This window comes from Telmatherina bonti (assembly GCF_933228915.1).
Source record: "Telmatherina bonti genome assembly, chromosome: 21".
Classification (NCBI taxonomy): domain Eukaryota; kingdom Metazoa; phylum Chordata; class Actinopteri; order Atheriniformes; family Telmatherinidae; genus Telmatherina; species Telmatherina bonti.
Genome location: NC_136630.1, coordinates 19044375 through 19064752, shown reverse-complemented (window position 1 = coordinate 19064752; position 20378 = coordinate 19044375). Strand labels below are relative to the sequence as shown.

General features: G+C 36.2%; 3 protein-coding genes across 5 annotated transcripts; 2 read left to right on the top strand and 1 right to left on the bottom strand.

Moving 5' to 3' along the window:
* Window positions 1–1285: 1285 nt before the first annotated feature.
* Window positions 1286–6536, top strand: LOC306771422 (uncharacterized protein; the record flags this gene model as incomplete). The annotated part of the gene is made up of 12 exons (XM_079260587.1): window positions 1286–1327; window positions 2833–2992; window positions 3125–3355; window positions 3495–3626; window positions 3743–3889; window positions 3979–4136; window positions 4255–4416; window positions 4556–4668; window positions 5758–5872; window positions 5956–6054; window positions 6146–6317; window positions 6403–6536. 12 exons carry the CDS (start codon window positions 1286–1288, stop codon window positions 6534–6536), a joined length of 1665 nt encoding a protein of 554 aa, XP_079116713.1.
* A 2538-nt stretch (window positions 6537–9074) lies between these two features.
* LOC306771829 (interleukin-21 receptor) lies at window positions 9075–14357 on the top strand. Of its 3 annotated transcripts, none has more exons than XM_079261150.1 (8): window positions 9075–9196; window positions 10406–10535; window positions 10621–10811; window positions 10938–11095; window positions 12015–12189; window positions 12784–12886; window positions 13654–13732; window positions 13801–14357. In XM_079261150.1, exons 1-8 carry the CDS (start codon window positions 9100–9102, stop codon window positions 14269–14271), a joined length of 1404 nt encoding a protein of 467 aa, XP_079117276.1. In that variant the 5' UTR covers window positions 9075–9099; the 3' UTR covers window positions 14272–14357. The 3 variants fall into 3 exon arrangements, with proteins under 3 accessions (XP_079117276.1, XP_079117275.1, XP_079117274.1); XM_079261149.1 differs by having other exon boundaries at window positions 10621–10862; XM_079261148.1 differs by having other exon boundaries at window positions 10621–11095.
* A 92-nt stretch (window positions 14358–14449) lies between these two features.
* On the bottom strand, window positions 14450–20007 carry ube2ib (ubiquitin-conjugating enzyme E2Ib). The gene is made up of 7 exons (XM_079261119.1): window positions 19869–20007; window positions 18232–18310; window positions 18040–18123; window positions 17831–17903; window positions 17023–17132; window positions 16495–16574; window positions 14450–15231 (listed from the first exon to the last, which is right to left on the bottom strand). The coding sequence occupies exons 2-7, from the start codon at window positions 18295–18297 to the stop codon at window positions 15168–15170; spliced, it is 477 nt and encodes a 158-aa protein (XP_079117245.1). The 5' UTR covers window positions 18298–18310; window positions 19869–20007; the 3' UTR covers window positions 14450–15167.
* Window positions 20008–20378: the final 371 nt, after the last annotated feature.

The window sequence follows — 20378 nt, the reverse complement described above, 5'->3', positions numbered from 1 at the left end:
AATAATAATAATAATAATGACAATGTCAGTAAATTCTCAAAACAGAAACCTAATCTCCGTGTTCCGCCCTGACTGAGCTGTTATTTGGATTCATCATGTCCCACTAACTCTGAAACAGCTCAAACATCTCAGAGTCCTGTGTGAGGAATTTGAATTTCATTTATTAATTTACCCTATTTCTATCTGCAGTATATAAGTATTCTTTTATTCTCTCCAAGCACATGTTGTTTCTGTTTGTTGATGTATTCTTTTTGTTAATTAAAGGGATGTAACATATGTGGGAAAAATTAATAGGTATGTTGCCTACTGTTTACAAAATGATAACACCAATATAACTAATATAATAATAATAATAATAATAATAATAATAATAATAATCATTAAGGCCTATAATATAAAGTGTGCGTGACACGTTATTATGCTTATTTCAGCAATCTGTTTCAACAGCAACTAAACTACAGCTTATTATTTACATAATAAAGTGACATTGGATATCACAATAAGGCAACCTAGATATGAACGAACAAAAGTAAACAAAAACAAGTTAAAAGATAAACTAGCATTTTAGTGCTGGATAATAATGTTTTTCGTAGTAAAGAAGCTCCCATCATATCAGTGTTGCCGCTCTCCATCAGTGCTTGGTTACCATGGCAACAGCATATACCTCGCGAAGTGCTCTGCTACTAGTTAGCTTCTAGGTTTTTGTTTGTTTGTTTGTTTGTTTGTTTGTTTTATGAGGTCATTTTACTGTCAGGGAGATGTGGGGTGCAAAAGAGAGAGCTATCTCTGAACTTCTGAATTATAAGAGCATTTTTACGTCCAGGCAGTTTGCGATGGTTTCCATGTTTGGTTGTTTACGTCTGGGTGAGTGATGTAGCTGGGTACTGCTGGCTGAAAACAGAGAGGCAGCATCAGGGCATCACCTTCGAGTTTCTACTCCGTCACGTTTCCAGTTCTAACAGCAGGCTTTAACATCTTTATAAAGAGCCTGTCTGTCCACCATGACAGAGCTGTGCAGTGTAGTTTAAGAACATTATCCCCTTTTAATCCACTTTGCCTTCTGCTACATGCAGGTGGACAGACTGGCAGATAGAACTGGATGGCACAATCAAATACTCGTTTCCACACATAATTGCTCTGTGTATTTTTATTACAGACAAAAACAAAGCTTTTACATGTTCTGGCACTGAATCCTGACTGTGGATTTCTTCTGTTTTTAGACAGCATATCTACTCGTATTTGTCTTCTGACTACTTTGCAAGTAGGAGTAAGTCTTTGTTGAGACATGGAGGACCCCGATATACGACAACAGAAGCTGGATAATCAGGTAAATGCAATAAATATGCATTTCATAAACACCAAATAGCCTAGATTTATTTTTGTTTGCCAGAATTGTGATGTAACTATGTCACATGATGTTGGGTGTTACTTTCTGGAGTTAGTAAAGTATTCTTCATAAATGGAAAGTCAAAAGCAAAAATGTAATTGTCATAATCATGTTGACTACAGTTGATTCTCTGCATGATTTATAGTTGTTAAAACTGAGGGACAGCTTTGCAGAGAAAAACAGCTTTCAAGATAGTCAGGGTTGTAGTTGCCTCTGTCAGAGCCACCTGCTGTTTGGAGCAACTGCTCAACTTTAATTCCCACTTGTCTTATTCTGTTCAGTAAGTCAGCTACTGACCTACAATCATTACAAGTCAACATTGCCTAATTGCAGAGAAGTTGGCAAAGAATAAATGGAGAAATATTAAAGTTAATGGACATTATTATGGCTTTCTCATCCTAAATTGATACTCTTGCAGCGGTTGTAGTAGTAATCAGTATTGATGACGTAGTATCCTGCAATTCAAATTAAATAGATTGTCTTTAATACTAGAATGTTAGTTAGATAGGTTCTGAGTAACAAAACAACCTTGTGTCATTAATGCTATTCAAAGACTTCCGGGTCACAGTGCTGTGCAAAATATCGTGAACCACCTCTATTTTGCATCCTACAGGCCAGACTTCCTTGTACATATACTCATATCATGGTTGATTGTTATGTAATTGTTTTTTTTTTTTAAAAACAGTAGGAAATATGTTTCTTTGCTTCTACCATCTCTGTCCTGTGTATTTTGTTTAGTATATTTGGGTTTTAAGTTGTGCTCAAAATAAATTAATGAAAGAATTTGTGTATTTCAGAAATTGTTCTCTCTGCCTTCTGACAATTTTTGTACTTTTTCTCTGTGCATTAGTGTTTTTTCAGTAATTTTCATTACAGTCCTCATATCTAAATGCTTTCAGAGGAAAGGGCTTTATTTTGCCACTTTGCTTCTAGTAGCAAAGAAACGAAATGCCATTTTTTAAAATAGCTTTTTATTGTAAAAATGGCATTTTGTGAAATGTGTAAAAAAACAAAACAACTTTTTAGTGAGCAATAAATAAAAACCTATGCAACTAAAATCAGTATCTGATTGTGAGGTCCTTCAGAAACTGGGAAAGTCTGACAAACACCAAATAGGACCTTAGATAATCTCCATAGAAGACTGTTTAAAAAAAAAGGCCATTCTTAAGGAAAGGAAAGGAGGTTGACTTTGTATTTCACACGGGAATATATAAATAAGATATGGCTTATAATTTTTGCACAGTACTGTAAATTGATTTTTTCGGATCAGTTTATTAATATAATTGTGACCAAATATTATTATTATTATTTCCCTCACATATTATTGACAGTTAAATACATAAAAGCTTCCACTATCAGCTGCAAAAATAAATATGATCTGTTTCTACCTCTGAAGTTTTTTTTTCCACTAATTTCAAATTGTGTGCTTCTCAATTGTCCCACAGCGTGTTCTTTTGATGAAGAAACAGCAAAAGAAAAGAAATGATACACAAATGGTGGTGGCCAATAGAGATACAAGGCAAAAGAATCGAAAGCACAAAGCTGTCAACTCTGATGAGACGCCTCTGCTAATCTGCCAGTCCCTGAGCAGCACCTCTCTGAGTGGTTAGTATCACAACTACCTGATATTCTATTGCCCTACAAGAACTGTATATTCTTTAAAATAAAAAAAAAATTAGTGTCCATGTGAGTATATCCATCTCAGAAGCTTATTCTCGCTTTAACATATTCTTGAAGATCAAGTTGAACACGCCCATGATAACCCCCTGGATGAGATCACACTGGATGAAGATGACTTAACAACAAGCGTGGTGTCAGATGAAATACCTTCAGAAAAGCCTGGTACTCCCAAGAAGATTAACTTGGAGGTTGACAGAGAGCCTGCAGACAAATTTGAAGGGGAGAATGAAGTCCCAGTTGAAGGGAAAAAAGCAAAGGAGAAAGATGTGAAAAAGGAGAAAACCAAACGTAAGATTTGTGTGATTAACTTTCATTGCTTAAGTGATTTGGAACTTTCATTTGCTTTCAAGCTTGCTTAACTAAACCAGAAGACACTAAAGGACTTAATAAATTATTAACCAGCAAGTAACTGCTTTTGCAGAGGTAGACCAGATGGAGGCGAAAGAGGAAGAAAAGGACAAAGACCTGGACAAAAAGGAGAAAAAAAACAAGAAGAAGGACAAAGTCAAGGAATCTGCAGAACAGAAGACAAACAAGACAACCAAACAAGAGCGTAAAAGTAATCATTTGAAATTATTTTTACCATATTGCAACATATCATCACTTCAAGACTGTTCACATATAGCTGCAACATTATGCTGCTGAGCTTTTAAATGACTTACACATCTTTTGTAGAAAAGCATTTACAGGAGGCTTCAAACCCCGAAATAGAATCAGTGGTGGAGGAATCAAGTCCGAAGAAAAACCACGATCAAAGTGACAATGAAGAGAAGACGCAAAAGGTTTCTCCATCACCTGTGAAGAAAAAAGCACTAGATACATGTATGTAAGGAACTGCGTCAATATGCTCTCTGATCAACAATTGTGTAAAGTCACAGAGTGAATGATTGTTTATGTGTTGATATTCACAGCCAGGTGTCAAATAAGCGACGAGAGCAAAGACGAGGAAATCCAGGAGAAAGAGAAAAAAGATAAAAAATCAAAGAAAGCAGAGAAAACTACAAGTCTAGGATCACTCAACTCCAACTACAGGGAGACTTCATCCTCGGGTAGTGAACAGAATGAAAGAGTGAGAAAATTATAAGAGAAAAATCCATTTTAAATATAATAATAAAAATAATTTAAATAAAAATGTATCTGTCACCACTTAGCATGTGTGAATTTATTGTAATTTTCACCCATTTCAGTCAGCATCCCCAATGTCCTTGGAAGATCTTGAGAAGTTTGCCTTGCGTCCTGCTCCAAGAGATGTGACAATCCAGTGCAGAGTCACCAGGGACAGGAGAGGAATGGAGAAGGGCATTTACCCAACTTATTACCTCCACATGGAGAAAGAGGACGGGAAGAGGGTTAGCACTTTTGTTGAATTAGATCATTGTGCACATTCAGGTCAAATTATAGTATTATGTTTTATGGGCTGTCTTGCTTCAAAACTGTCATCATTTTCTGTCTCCGCCACAATTCATTTTTCATTGTGTCACTATTAAGGTGTTTCTGATGGCAGGCAGAAAAAGGAAGAAGTGCAAAACATCCAACTATCTCATCTCCATTGACCCAACCAATCTAACCAGAGACACAAATTCCTACATAGGAAAACTGAGGTATAACTTATCTCATACGCTGTAAAAGAAGACTTCACCAAAACCATTTTAGCACATTCAGCTTTTTAAAATCTTAAAAACAAATAAAACAATAAATTATATTATCCAACTCCTTTCTTACCCTTTTCTCTTTGCCCACAACTCCAAATGGTTGTCACCCCAGTTTTTTATTTGCATCAGTCCCAAATACCTGATTCCTTAAAAAGTTAAGATGTGTAAAAATCTGCTAAAACAGAATGCAATAACTTATAAACCAGTCAAACCACTCATCTAAATGTGAAGAAAAAAGACAAAATATGAATTGCTGAAACTGACTTTTTTTTTCTATTTTGTTTCTTCTTTAGCATATTGATATGATTCCATTAACATACGTGTTTAAAGGAAACATGCTTTCCCACTGTGTTTTATTATATCTCATTTTCCTCAGTTATAAGTCAGTTATAACACTTCTTTATTTAATTTTTTTATTTTACGATGCTGTTTTCAGTGGGTGACAGATTTCAACAGCAGCTTGGGGAGTTTAGCAGAATGTGGTAGAAAAATATGTCTTTTGCATAACAGCACATTAAATTCTGTTTTATATAAATTACTCACAATTTCCCATCTTTAATGGAAACAGGATTTTCATTTAATTCTTCTATAGTTATCTAAACAAGATATGCCGAGTTCACAGCCAAGTCATCAGCTCTGAATGCCACAGCTACTGCTGATAAATTACTGGATAATTGATTAGATAATTAGCAAGACACATGCTGTGTGTAAGAGATAAACATAGTCATAAGAAAAAGTCAGTTTAAAAATGCCTTTACCTTGCTTTCTTTCAAAAGACCAGCAGATGACAGTTCAGGCTGTTTAGACCATTTATGAATAAATTACTCTTTTGTTTAGGTTTATTACCTCTGTTAACACTTTCTTCATAAATTTATTGTCTTAGTGATTGCTTTCAAATAAGTTTTATACAAAACAAACAGATGTTCAATGCATTAAGAGTAGAATATTCTAAACTATCATGTTTAAAGACAAGGCAAAGATGCTATTGGCAGACATCTTGTTTTACATCATGTACATAACAAGGCCTTTTTCTTCCAGATCCAATGTTTTGGGAACAAAGTTTACAGTCTTTGATGGAGGGGAAAACCCAGAGAAGAAACCATTCATTAAAGAGTGTGAATCAGTGCGGCAAGAACTGGCAGCCATATGCTATGTGGGTTCCACCGATACACAGATAACCTTTACATAGTATACAAAACAGAAAAACCTGTAACACACTCATTCATCATGTTACAGGAGACGAATGTGCTGGGTTTCAAGGGTCCAAGAAAAATGACAGTGATCATCCCAGGCATGCTGGAGAACGATGAAAGAGTGTCCATCCGCCCAAAAGAGGTATGTTTAAATAGCACGGCGTATGAAATGTATAATGATGATGGCTAAAAGTGAAGTGTTTCAGGTGAATTGGAACTTTATTCGATTCCAGGAGGCTGAGACTCTCTTGGCTCGCCATGCAAGTGGCAACACAGACAAACTGGTCACCCTGGTGAACAAATCCCCAAGCTGGAATGAACAGACTCAGTCATATGTGCTGAACTTCCATGGACGTGTAACCCAGGCCTCTGTGAAAAACTTCCAGATCATCCACCCTGACAATGGTAACATCACTTATTAACTCAACTAATCTTAAAGAAAGAAGTCCATATTGTTTGCCCTTCACTGACCTTTTAATGTCTCTTACAGAGGATTATATAGCGATGCAGTTTGGTCGTGTAGCAGAGGACGTCTTCTCCATGGATTACAGTTTTCCCATGTGTGCCCTGCAAGCTTTTGCCATCACTCTCTCATCCTTTGATGGCAAACTGGCGTGTGAGTGACCTACACTGGCATGTCTCAAGTGCTTAACTTTAACTATATCACTGATCTAAGTAGGGATTTCTGTTTTAATAATGCTAAAAGATATATACCCATATTTTCATACAGTAATTTTCTTACATTTCATACACAGTGAATATGAAGTCGTGCATACCAGTGACTGGGCTTTGTTTTTATTTTTTGTCTTGGAATAATTTGTCACTGATTTTTATATTGAAATCATGACAAACTGATAGCTATTTTAAAAATTTTGTTTACATTTGCCAGAGGATTTGTTCATTTAAAATATATTTTAAAAATAACACGTAAATATCAAAACTTAACAATCATGTTTGTAGGTATATGCAGGTTATTATTATTATTATTATTATTATTATTATTACTATGTAAGTACAGAAAATGCACAGGTCTAGTTGTTCTTCAGTGTGGACTTGGTGAATTTTGTAAATAAAATATTTATCTTTAACATGTACTTGTGCTTGTTTGTTTTTTTTCTTATTATTTGTCCACATACGATCAGTTTAATCTTGTAGAAGATGTCCTTTTTAACCTCATATTTAGATCTTTGTGCTGCTGAAATCATCCTCTGACATCAGTATTGGCCTGATTGCATGATATATCAAGGCTTGGAACCGTATCATGTCAGGGTATTTACTACTGAAAAGGAAATTTTCTTTTATCAAAGTTCTAAAACGGTGGAAAAGTATTACACGCAGCAGCACTGCTCCAAATTGCATATCAGTATTTCTGGTCTTGCGCAATTTAAAGACTTGAAAATATTTCCATTATACAAGAACAGCGGTGCTGATCTCAAACACGTTTTCAACACAAGTTCATGCTACTTTACAGAGGGGGGCATAGGTAATTTGAGTTTACACAAATGAAAATAACCTTTACTTGTATGTTCTGTGGTAAATTAAGATGGTCAGAAGTGAAGAGATATTTTTAACATCAAAACCGAAATATCACATGAACATGACTCTCTTGCTGTGTTTACTTGCTTCCTGTGCAAATGCTTTTTGTCTAAAAGAAAAAAAGTCAGATGTAAAATGCTGTGCTGTGAGAGCTTTACCTGTATTGTCACTAGCTGTTACTACTTTGCAAGTGATCAAATAATGAGTTTCTCACATGATCAATATTTACTATTGGTCACATGTTTAATCCTGATGAATTCTTAAAGTCTGAATATAAGTAAAGTGGTAAAATGTTTTGTGAACAATATGGAAACCAAACCTAGTGGGATGTAGGTTACTGAGACATTAGCAAGGTCTGAATCAATAAAATCACAAACCTTAAAGGAAGCTGTGAGCTGCACTGTTATCTTTAACCTAATCACAGCAACACCCAAGCATCACTCAGCTGATCTACACCACACTACACATTGCACAACAGCCCTATTTGCTGCACAACAATCTTTATGCTCCAGGATGCTTCAGTTTAGATTAGTTATAAAATTAGAAAAATATTACAACAGGTATTTGGTGTAGACCTACTAGACAAAAATGTATAAGATTTTACTGCTTACTGCCATATTCCATGCTATATCTATATCTATGACATATCACAACAATCTATAATGACCAACAAACATGAATTGCATTACTGCAGCTTTCAAGACACCGCAACTTGTGTTGCAAACGCAGATACAAAAACCCTACAGCTTGCGCATGCCTCATACATCATAACCTATACAAAGCTCTCAGACACTTTACACACACATCAGTTCGAGTCATTTAATAGTAAATAGCCTAGTTAAGGAAAACCAATTGATTGCATTGAATCTTGACTTAGATCCTGCAAAATGCTCAGGATGGGGCGTTTTATTGTGATAAATACATTCACAAAAGAGCATACAAACCAATGTGCAATGTCAGTGTATGACAAATCTGGACATCTTAAAGTCTGGAGTTGTTATAGAGACAAATTGGATCTGCAATATGGAATTATGTACAGTTTCAGTACATTACTAAGTTTGCTGTGTTAATAAGAAGCATAGTTAAGAGTCCAAAGATCATTTATGTATGATATAAACTACAAAAAATATGAATGTGAAGTAATAAAAAATGAATAAATGTCAATAAATGCAGCCGCAAAAGTTTCATTTTAGTTGTTTTTTTACGTTGCAACCTGCATTTCTTCCAGCTACTGATTGTTTGCAGTGGCGCCCTCATAAATAACACACACCACTCAGCTCAGTTATCGAAATGTGTCTCACCACAGTGTCAGTTTTACTTTCTGACCTATTCAACAGTTTAGTGAAGTGATGCAGTCTTAAAGACAAAAAATGTCTTTTCACCATTGTTCACCTGAATAACTTCCTTAAAAGAGGAAAAAAGGATTATATTTGGTTAAATTGCAGCAGCTTTCTTGTCTCACACTTTTATCTCTGTCTCACAGCTTTCTTTGAAATAATCATATTCTCCACCAGTGAATACATGCTATTGGTGCAAAACAGAGTGAGTCGTTCCGCCCTCTCTCAACTTGTACTTAAGATTTTGCTCCGGAAGTTTTAGAGCAGCATGACTTGATCTCAGAATTGAGGCAATATCTCGACTGGCTGTTGTGATGGGACGGTTTCCTCTCCTGGGGGCAGAGATGCTGCTGATTGTGTTTCTGCTCAAATCTACAACCATCACGTGGCTGAAAGCAGATTCCATCACAGGTTAGATTTCTTTCTTTCAATCTCAACGTCAAAGCAACAGAATGGATGAATCGATATAACATCATATACTTCTAGTCAGTAAATTGTCTGCATTGTTCCACGTTAATATTCTGTCCTAAAAAAAACAACCAAATAGAAAATCTGAAGGGAATGGAAGCATTTATAACTTGTTGAACAACAAAACCCTTTTGCAGTATCGCGATCAGTGTTTTTTTTCCTTTCTTTCTTTTTTTTTTTTTTTTACAAGAAACACTTGTTTAACTTTTTTTTTTTCCAAAAAACCAAAGTGAATGAAGGGTGTCATCATGATCACATAAATATGCAAATGTCAAATATATAAACTGCTGCTGATGATGGCTGGAGTTCAGCAAGTAGAAAGAGTTTTAAACAAGCTCCTGCAGTGTCTAGAGACATTTAGACAGAACTTATTAGACTGAGTTGAAGCTAAAGCCATCATTGCATGTATAAGTAGAAAAGATGAGATAAGGTGTTTACAACTAAATGTGCTCCCGCCATAAATCATGTCCATCAGCTGTGAGCTCTTAGTGGTTGCCGAGGGTCCCATTCTGCAGCACTATCTGTCTCACAATAAAAAAATAAAATAAGAGAGACAGATTTAGTCTTGAACTGCGTCTATTTAGAGAAAACTATCTTACTGACACGGCTTTACACATGCAAGCGCTGCAAAGCTTTGCTGCATGTCAAGATGACATTTGCATGTGTAGTGTACAGCTTTTTTTTTTTTTTGCTTCCTCCTCTCTGTTGAGACCAGAAAACATTGTGCTTATTTATTTAACATTTTAAAAAGGTGAATCATTGTTTAAAAACTGTAAAACCTGCACGAGAACAGTGATGTGTGAATGAGCGAGTCATTTTGCTATTTGAAACACTTTAATGTCAAATGGAACACAACTAATTATTGGATAAAAATAACTTTTTTGGTCTTATACACTGCAACTTTACAACTAAGTTCACATAATATCTATTTACAGATAATGTTAGTGATTGATGAAGTGTCCACATAAACAAATACGCAACAACTCAGAACCCTTTACAGTAATCACTCTAAAGCTGTTTAACAACTAATGTCATTATAGTCAGTGTGTGGTAAGAGCTCAGTAAAAGGAGTTATCAATGTGGTGACATTTGGTGTGCAGTTATATGAAGTTTCTCAAACACTAAGTAAAATATTTGCTTTGTGTTTTTCAGGAGTGGATCACAATCTTCACTGTTTGAACGATTACTTATACACCATCAACTGCTCATTGAAAATGACGCCAGAAAACATTTCAGCATGCAGCAACTCCTGCTGGCTCACATTTACAGAAACATATGACCTGTGAGACACTTTTACTCATTTATGTGTGGTTGATCTTTTCATATGATGACTTAGTATCTCAATACTACTTCTCTTTCCCACACAGGAAGCAGTATGAGTGTGTGCTGACCAGCAGCAAGGATGGCTATTTCTGCTCCATCATAACATCTGATGTTGACTTTTACTCAGATATATTTACAGATTCAAATATCTATGAAATCTCATTTTGTCACCGCAAAGAAAATGGATCTGACATCTGTGAGCTGCTTCAGGAGGAATATATGCCTGTAGAACACAGTAAGCAACATTGTTACGCTCTCCATTCTTACAGCTGGACGCAAAGATTAGGTAAAGGATTTTGTAAAGAATCACAAGTTTCAAAAATCTTTTTGAAATCAAACTTTTTTTTTTTCCCCCCATCAGTCAAACCAAACACACCATGCTGCCTCACAGTTAGTCACAACTCAAGCCAACACCGCTTTACTTGGAAAAGCACTTACGAGGAGTACAGCACTCTCACCAGTCTGACAGATAATCTGCAGTATCAGATGAATTTCTACAAAACAGGAGACGAGCATGGGGTGAGATTAAGTTTATGTCACCACAGCGCACTGTACAGGTGCCAAAATGTACATGCTGTGCATACTCAAACATCTGTAAAACCGCTCAAGTTCATATTTTTAGCATCTACTCATTAACTGAGGTACAGCTACAAATCAGATATATTTTCTTCTTCAAATGTGGTCACTGTTTTTTTTTTCACTTTTTTTTTTTTTACATATTTAAACTTTTTTTTTTTTTTTTTAAAGCAGAGATGACTATTTTAACTTTCTAATGTGTTCCAGAATAATCTATTCACTTGCATATTTAGATTCCAAAACTTGCGTAATAATCTCATGTCATAGCTTTCTTTTGAGATCATGAATAACACTTACAGTCCGTGTCTTTGTGAAGATATACTGCGTGTATTTTTAGTATTTCATTTTGGAAAGGAGGCAGAAAGGGTAGGTTTTAAGATGCAAGGTTAATCAACAGGGAATAATGCATTCTGTTAAAACACCTGTTTGCAACAAATAAACAAGTGAATTTAGAGCTTTTACTCAAAACACATACCCTATCTTATCACTTATTTCTGCTATCATTGTGGTTTATTGGGAAGTGGACAACAGTCCATTACTCCACCACAAGAAGCTCTTTGCCGTGTGGTTTGGATTTGTTTTCCTGCTAAACAGCAACATGTTCAGTGAGAAATTTGGCTGACTCTTTTGCTAAAAGGCTTCTTCTGAAACCCAGCCAAATACTTTTGGTCTGGCCTGTGCATGTCATGTCGGACATGATAATAAGTGAGTTTGTTCATTTAGCTGTTTGTTATTTTAACTGTCATGTTATATTCCCATCATAATATTTCAAGTAATATTTACTCATTTTGAAATGAAACAGCTCCCCATGTCTCTCACCATGGAAAAGTTATATGGATTAAGCCATTCTTACTCATTTCAGGAACTAATGCAGATTAATACAAACAGTGAAGAATATTCTGTGAATGATGAGGAATTTGTGCCAGACACCGAGTACGCTGCAAGAGTTCGGACCAGTCCTAACATGGTTCATTACATGGGGTGTTGGAGTGACTGGTCCTCCGAGGTTCACTGGAAGACTGAGCCAGCAGTGAATGGTAAGTCTACCCAAGGAAATGGCTAAATATTAAATTAGAACTGAACGAAAACTTTGACAGGTTATTGCAAAATAAACATCTGAAATTTTACTCTAGCCCTTTCATGCATGCATTAAATAAACACAATGTCACATTTTTTAAAATACAGTATTTTACCTCTACAGACATATACAATACTTTTTTGTTTATTAGTGATATTTTGAAGTTATTCATTTTAATGTATTCTATAAAATTATATATAATCATAATTATTATGTAAATATTTTATAATATAACTGAATAATTTTCTTTTCCCTTTTATCAAAAAGGCAAACTTGTAAAATTACAATTTAAGTATTTATGTTCTGTTATATCACACATTTTATTCTTCAGTGAGTAGAAATTGATGACTTACTAACTTCCACTAAAGTGGTTCATTTACAAACATACCATATACCTGAATATGCAAGAAAAAAGCTTCTAAACAGATGTCCACTATAGTGACCGCTATGTGTGAAAGGACAAATATCCCTCTTACTTTATTGATCTAACATAATCCATATTTAAATGTATCTCTTTGGACAGTTGTGACCTTGTTTGTTTGTCCTTGGACAGGTTTATCGACAAATTCATCCACTTTTGAACTGCGCATGGTGTTTATTGCCTTGTCTGTGACGGTGATACTCGTCTTGCTTTTGTCCTATGCTTCTGTGAAAAAGTAAGGCTTTCTTTCAGCTTTGGACTCTGCATATCCCTGAACATAGTTTACAGCCGTGAGGACAATAAACAACACATCAGATGTTATTCAGGCTGTAGTTCTGCTTCTTTTGGATATGTCCTGTTGCACAACACCTGAATAAGATTAACGGGTCAACATGTTTGAGTTGAAACTGACAACACGCTGTTGTGTAGATCCATGTAATTAAATCAGTTGTCATGGTGAAGGGAAACATGTCAAATCGTTGGCCCTGAAGGACTAGAGTTGCCCACTCCTGCTGTAAATGATGGCACCTTAACTTGTAACATGACAACTTTTTTTCTGAAACTGTTGCATAATTTTTAGATGCAATGTGTTTTAGATAAGCAAACGTCCATCTACATTAACATCAGAGACCATCCCTCCAAACTTGTAAACTCAGTCATTGTACTGATCAATTAACCCAAGTAACTATCAAAAGCTTTTCCTTTTAGAAGTTTCATTCAATTTCCAGCTTATTTTTTAAAGATACATTCCTACAATCAAATTCAAAATGTTAATTTATAAAATGGCAACATATGTTTAAACATGTTCTTAGATAATTTATTCAGCCCTATGAAGCAAATGAATAAAATGTCTTATGTAGTATTAGACACAAAATATGGGTTTGAGATTTGCAAAGCATTGCATTTTTTTCCACCTACAATTCATGGCTGTAGGTAGACATATATGTACATATATTTGTCTATACAGTCCAAGTCCAATTTCAATTTTCTATTCATACACAGGTGGAGGCAGGGTACGTTTATACCAACTCCAGCTCCCTATTTTGATACCTTGTACTTAGACTGCAAGGGAGATTTCAAGGTAAGTTTAAGCTTTTACATACATGAAACTATGTCATAAAATGTACCTGACCACCAGTGTAATTATAGAGCTGGGTTATTCCACAAGAAAACACAGCAGACATGTTGAAGACAGAGGAGACTCTCCCAATTGACACTCTGATAAAATGGGCCAAAATCCAGGAAGATGAGCGTCCACCCAACTTTCATCAGCATTCCAAGGAGGGCAGTGCATACAGCAACATACCAGCCTCAGTCTGCACTTTTGATCGCTTGAGCATGCCGTACACAGACAGCAGCATGGGTTTCCTGTCAGCTGATGGGAGCTCAGTGCAAACTCTGCCAGTGTTCTTTCAGTCAAGCAGCCCTGCTGAAGACTCAGGCTGTTGGCACTGCAGTGACACATCCCTGGAAAAGGAATCTCCATGGTACTGCAATGAGTACTGCACCTTGAGCTGCTTCCAACAATCAGGCTCCATCCCAGGACACCACCACAAGTGCACAATTCCTGAGCCCTGTCCAGCAAGGATTATCAGTGTGGATGTCACTGGTGACGCATAAAGCTATGAATTTCAAATTTTTTTATTTAAACTATTGATCTAAATTGCAGTCAGACCAATGCTACTGTACATTAACTTTATCAAACATTAAGCCTTTTAATATTTCCTTCTGAAGATGTGTTGCAACACTGGTCAAGCTCAATATGTATTTTGTCCAATAAAGAAAAACGTGATTTTGTAGAAAGTTTTATTAAGCCAACACATACATGAACAAAGCACCATATAACCATAAAGTCTGATACAGAAGTAAGCCTACCTGCCTCAGTCACTGGGGCCATTTTTATTTGTTCCATAGCAAACACTCTGAATAACAAAAAGACAGCCAAGGCAGCAGATTCTATCGTATATTACAGCATGCTGAATAGAAAACCTGGGAAAGAATTAGAACCATCTAGAGACACTAGTGAGATACAACAGTATAAAAGTGCCATTCATTATACAGCAGTTGAAATACTGACAATGAAATAAGCTAATTTACAATAACTTTATGGGGAAATAAAAAAGAAAAAAAAAAGAAAAAAAAAGGAAGAGACCCTGTGAAAGAGTAAAATAAAGAAAAAAAGACATTTCCTTCCATGAACATCAAACTCAGTCAGCTTGCATGGAGTTGATGAAACTGAAGCTGTGTCCCTTCCACCACATAAGACATTTAATGTTTAAAAAGAAATGGTCAGGGTGCTGAAGCCCCTGCCCCCTCCTGGCATTATACGCCAACCAGCAATTAAGAACAAAATGGATAGGTGAAGGGAGAACGGATGGCACAGAATGTGTGAAGTTTAAATAGAAGTCTTTAAGCAAGTCCCGATGTGAGAGGAGCACATTCATTGAGAGACTGAGCGGGGAGGTGATTCTTGTTAAACCCATTCCTTCTGCCACAGGGGAGCGAGTCTTCGCCCTTTACGAGGGGGAAAATTTTTTGGCTTGTGCTCGAACTCTTTTTTCATATTCTACTCTGTTTTGGCTGAAAAGGGGTTTAAAAAGAAAAGTTATTACAATGACGTAATTATCAAATTAGAAAAAGGGCATTTTAAACCATTTCAAGGAAAGAAATTATCAAAATCAGACAAAAGTGGGACTTTTAGAAGCTTTAAGGTTATAAGGTTATTATGACTAATTCCCAGAAAAATAGGTTTACTCTTATTTATCAATTCTTATCAAGTTGGCACAATTTGAATTATGCACCATTCTGGCAATAACACCACAACATAGTCTCCAAAGGCCAAAGCAAACCAACAGAAATCCGTTTGAGGCACAAGACCACACTTCCACCAAAAAAACATTCACTTCTTTCTTTAGAAAGTTTTGTTTTCAGTGACTAAAGATTAAAAGAAGCGTTCCCATTGTCGCCAGCCTGTCTGGCAGGGCTGTGAATCAAACCTCTGATTACAATATAAAGATAAGCTGATATGACTAATTATCCACTTCATTCAGAAGCCTGTGCAAGATGTGAGAAAACATTATTTACATTCATTTCAAACTCACAAAGACTGCTCCACATTCTGTACACTACAAGTGGACACTAAGGTTTACAGGCAAGTGTGTCCAAATGTTTGACCGGTAGTGTGCATGTGAGTAAACCCCTAAAAAACAGTCAAGGAACCTCTACACATCCACATTAAATGAGAAGAAGTGTAAACTTCTTGTATTTAGAGACTCCAAATTTGTAGCATTTAGCTATAATCAAGGTAAGAATCACATTGTTCTCAAATTCAAATGAGAAATTTTGGTTGGTGGAACAAAGCACGTGAACAAATTCCAGCATCTTGAGAGGATAATAAAACTAATTTGTAAGGACATTTTAGATTTATTTATTATATATAAATAAAACACACACACATACATAGACACACACACAAAACACTACTGGATTGTTGAACAGAATTGCTGTACTATATCCCAAATGTCCAGTAAGGGTAAAAAGGGAAGCATACCCTCCCACAACCATACAAATCTAAATACATAACTTTTACATAACTAATAAGCAACGGTGAGTTTTCCCATTTGCATTACACTGGAGCAGTGCCTGAACAGCTAAATGGTATTACAGAAGTACAATTTATCAATTATCAGTCAAAACAGATGTTTGAAAACATGTAACAGGATGCTAAATGATTTTTAATGTTATAACCTTTTAGAAACAACTAACTTTTAGATGCTGGTTTCATGGTAAAAAAAAACAAAAAACAAAAACAAAACAGGAAAAGGGTGATAAAATGTTACTAACCAGTAGATTGTGTATGCCTCTGCTTGGGCTGGATCCTGGATATTTGGCTCATTTAGGAGTTCCTGGATACCTAATAAGATCTAAGAAGGGAGAAGAAAAAAAATTACATCAGCCAATATTTGAGTTCTCAGGCTTTCTAAAAGAACTGACCCTTAAGATGCATACAAAATTAAAGCACTGTGCAGGAATTTTGAACCATCTCTCATCACTTTACACTGTCAAGAACAGATGATGTTTTGACAAGTCATATGAAGGTGCAGTTATTACCCTGCTGAGTTGGTGCCATTTCTGATGCTTGAACAGTGCAACTAAAAATTTAATCCTTCAAAGGATTATTGATCAACACTAATAAAAATCACAAGAAAGTCTGGATGTTTGAAGGTAAAATATAAGAAAATGTGGAGTGGGTCAAGACATTAACAAAGGACTGAATAAGCAAACCTGAACAAAATCATGTGACTTCAGTTGAAAAAACATGATGAAAATGTTTTAATAAACTTGACATGAATTCTAAGTGGTCATCCAAACCTGCTTTATTGTGATGGCTGGTCTCCAGTCCTTGTCCTCCTCTAGGATAGATAGGCATACTGTGCCTGATGGATACACATTTGGATGGAAGAGTGGAGGCTCAAATTTACCTAAAAAAAACAAACCACGCATACATTCATGTTGTGGATCTTCCCTCAAAAATAGCTCATTCAATTAATATTTAAATTAACAGAATTAATGTTAAATGTTTCTGGGCAAGACAAGACAAGTTTTGTGCAGTCACAACTGCATAACTTAAAATTGAGTGTTCCCTTACCATTACACTGCATTTGGAAAAAAAAAATGTCAACCAGCTGGAAAACGCATCATTTTTAACATATAATTCAAAACTGTCCAAAGGAGGTGAGGTGGAGGCATTTCTCCTTCCCCTGTGTTACACAGAACTTTGTTTATGCTGCATAAATCATCACTGTAGTCATGTCTGAGACTTATTATGGCTTCAGATAGATCTAATATTCTGTCATTTTTATTAACATCAAGGTACTCAAGATCTGAACTTCAAGAATATTTTAGAGTAACTACACTGGATGATTGGCAAAGTGCCCATTGGATCAGTGCATCTTGTTTGACCCCCTACATTTCCAGCAGTAAACATTTATAGATGGATTGTGTAGGTAGTGTTTAATGCTCCAGACTTCAGGAGACAAAAAAAAACAAAAGAACAAAACAAAACAAACCTTAATATTTTTGCTGATCTAGTAATTATTATAAGGATGAATTATATAAAGCTTATGCTACACATTAAACATTTTCTTTTTTAAAAGCAAAGTTAGGCACAGCAACTTACATTTTGGAGGTGAAGAAGGATAGTCATCTTTGAACAACATGCGCAGTTTGAACAGACCCCCTTCCCATGGAGTCTATAAAGACAGACAACCATGAAACAAGCTTCGAAAAAGAAAGTCACGTCAGTTTCCAAATTATGTGCTAGAAATGCACTGTTGCCATTTCACTTTACAGCCTTATAAAACGCAATGTTTCCTTAATCAACTTTACCCCTTTCTTGCCAGGAATAGCGCACTCCCAATTCATGAGATTCATAGTTCCATCTGGATTTTTTGTAGGTACAGCTACAAATCCCTGGGGAGAGAGAGAATAAGAAACCACATTTTGTTATGCAAGTGAAGCCAAACCAAATGAACTTGTATGCAAAAGAAAAGCACGCAAACCTCTTAAAACACTACTTACAAATGGATGGTCCTTTCGCCATGCTTTACGCTCCTGAGCAAGCCGGCTCAATGCAATGCCTGACATGATTTAGGAACTCCTGCAAAAGAGAGATAATTTTAAGATGAGGGGGAAAAACAAAAACACACACACAAAACTAACTGTTTCTAAAATGATAGTTTCAGCATGTCATGTTGGTCTAAACCAGTGTTTCCCAGTCCAGGTTTTCAGGCCCCCCTAACCCTGCATGTTTTAGACATGTTCCTTCTCCTAAACACCTGAGTCAGATTACTGAACTTTCTCATCAAGTTCTTGGCAGCCTGTTAATAAGTTTTTATTTCATTCAGGTGTGTAAAAGTAAGGTGAAGGGGTCCTGAGGACCTGGATTGGAAAACACTGATCGAAACTAACGGGACCCTAAATATGGGTACCGTTTTCCCATGTACTAGAAAGGACATTGCAACCCAATACAAGACAGATGCCAGTTTGCATTATTAAATAGTTGCATCCTTAGATACTTTGAAACACCTGCAAGAGGTGGAGGCCTTTTGATACATTCTCTTTAAAGGGATGTTGAGTGGTAGTATCATTGTGTCTAAAGCTATAACCCTGAAAATTTCAATAATGTGCTCCTGTGATCACTACCTGTTTATTTTCAATATCCTACACACATTTAACTCTAGAAAAGTGAGTTATTTCCTAATTCCACTTATTTAGTTAATGGCTGGGATAATCTGGATACAATTAGGTTGAACAAAACTAAGCAAATGACACGAGTACAACTGTGACTACTTTTACTTATCTTGTTACGGGGTAGGCTTTGTGGAGGCCCACTTAAAGGCCAATTAAGACGTTTAATTAAGACGCTGGATGGAAAAGCCTTGAGATTTTTACTTTAACGATTTTTTTAAATAAACATTGACAATTAGGTGAAATAACGAGCTCTGAAACCAATCCCATTAAGTACTTCTCGAATGACAAATGAGTTATCCTTGATGGATATATTCTTTAGTTTTTGAAGTACTATGACCGAAGGTAGCGTTTCATCGGATATCTCTGGAAAGCTAAATGGCTAGCCAATTTAGCCGGCACAACAGAAAATGCTTCTCGTATTTATGCGTTTTCTGGTTACAAAGCAGATTCGGGTCCCATTGCTTTTGTTAACATTCAACTGGTTTAAAATTCACTCGGCTCTGGTGTAAAGTTATGATCTACACAAATGTTTTTAAACTGGCTAAAAAAATCTATTTGAGGACCAAGCTAGCTCATTAGCTTTGTAAGCTAACTCATGTGCGCCAGAATGGTGCTACCTCTCAACAGGCGCTGGCGCTGTTAGCGTCCCACACGGCCTGATGCAGCATAAATATGCGCAACTGCACTTGATTTGGGCACAATTTAAGACAGAAAAAAGTGATCGCTGACATTCATATAATACTAAAAAGCACTTGTAATTCTGGGATGCCAAACAAAGATGCAGAAAAATGATCACAGGTAAATCATGTCACAATGCATTAAAAAAAAAAGGACAAAGAACGCTGGCGCTTGAGAGGCGCACATTTATGCGTTACCGAACTAGCGAAAATGGCGCAAATTGAAGCGGGCAAAAGATCACGACACAGACGAAAACTAACATCCCCACGACTGGGAGACACTCCTACCTCTCAGTATGGCTGCACTGGCTCTGGTAATAAAGCGAAATGAAATATTCGTGCTCAAATCCTGTTAAATCCTGTAAAGTTTCCCTCCTGAAAATCCACCCGCTCCGAGTCGAGCCAGAAACAGCAAGGCGAAATAGTTATCCCCCTGTACTTCCGGTTTTGGTTAAATACTTCCAGGAAGCTCCGACTACGCACTTTGACTTTAGTGGTTTGTGTTTTCAGTGCCAATAATAAAGAGAAATAGGTGAGACCCGTTAGTTGTTGTAATTTTTATACAGCTTGTGTCTAAGGAAGTTTACACAAGTTTTGCTTAAATAAAAGTTTTATTGTCCTTACCATTTGCACATTTAATGTATATTTTGCTTGTAAAGAGGACAAACGTAATACGAAACATGTAGAGTTTAGCATTTTGGGGAGTGGGTGGGGTGGAAGAGGGTTGCATTCAAAGTGCAAAATGAACTCAAATCTACGAGTAATTTTATGTATCGGAAAGACGAAAGGTGTCTCGTC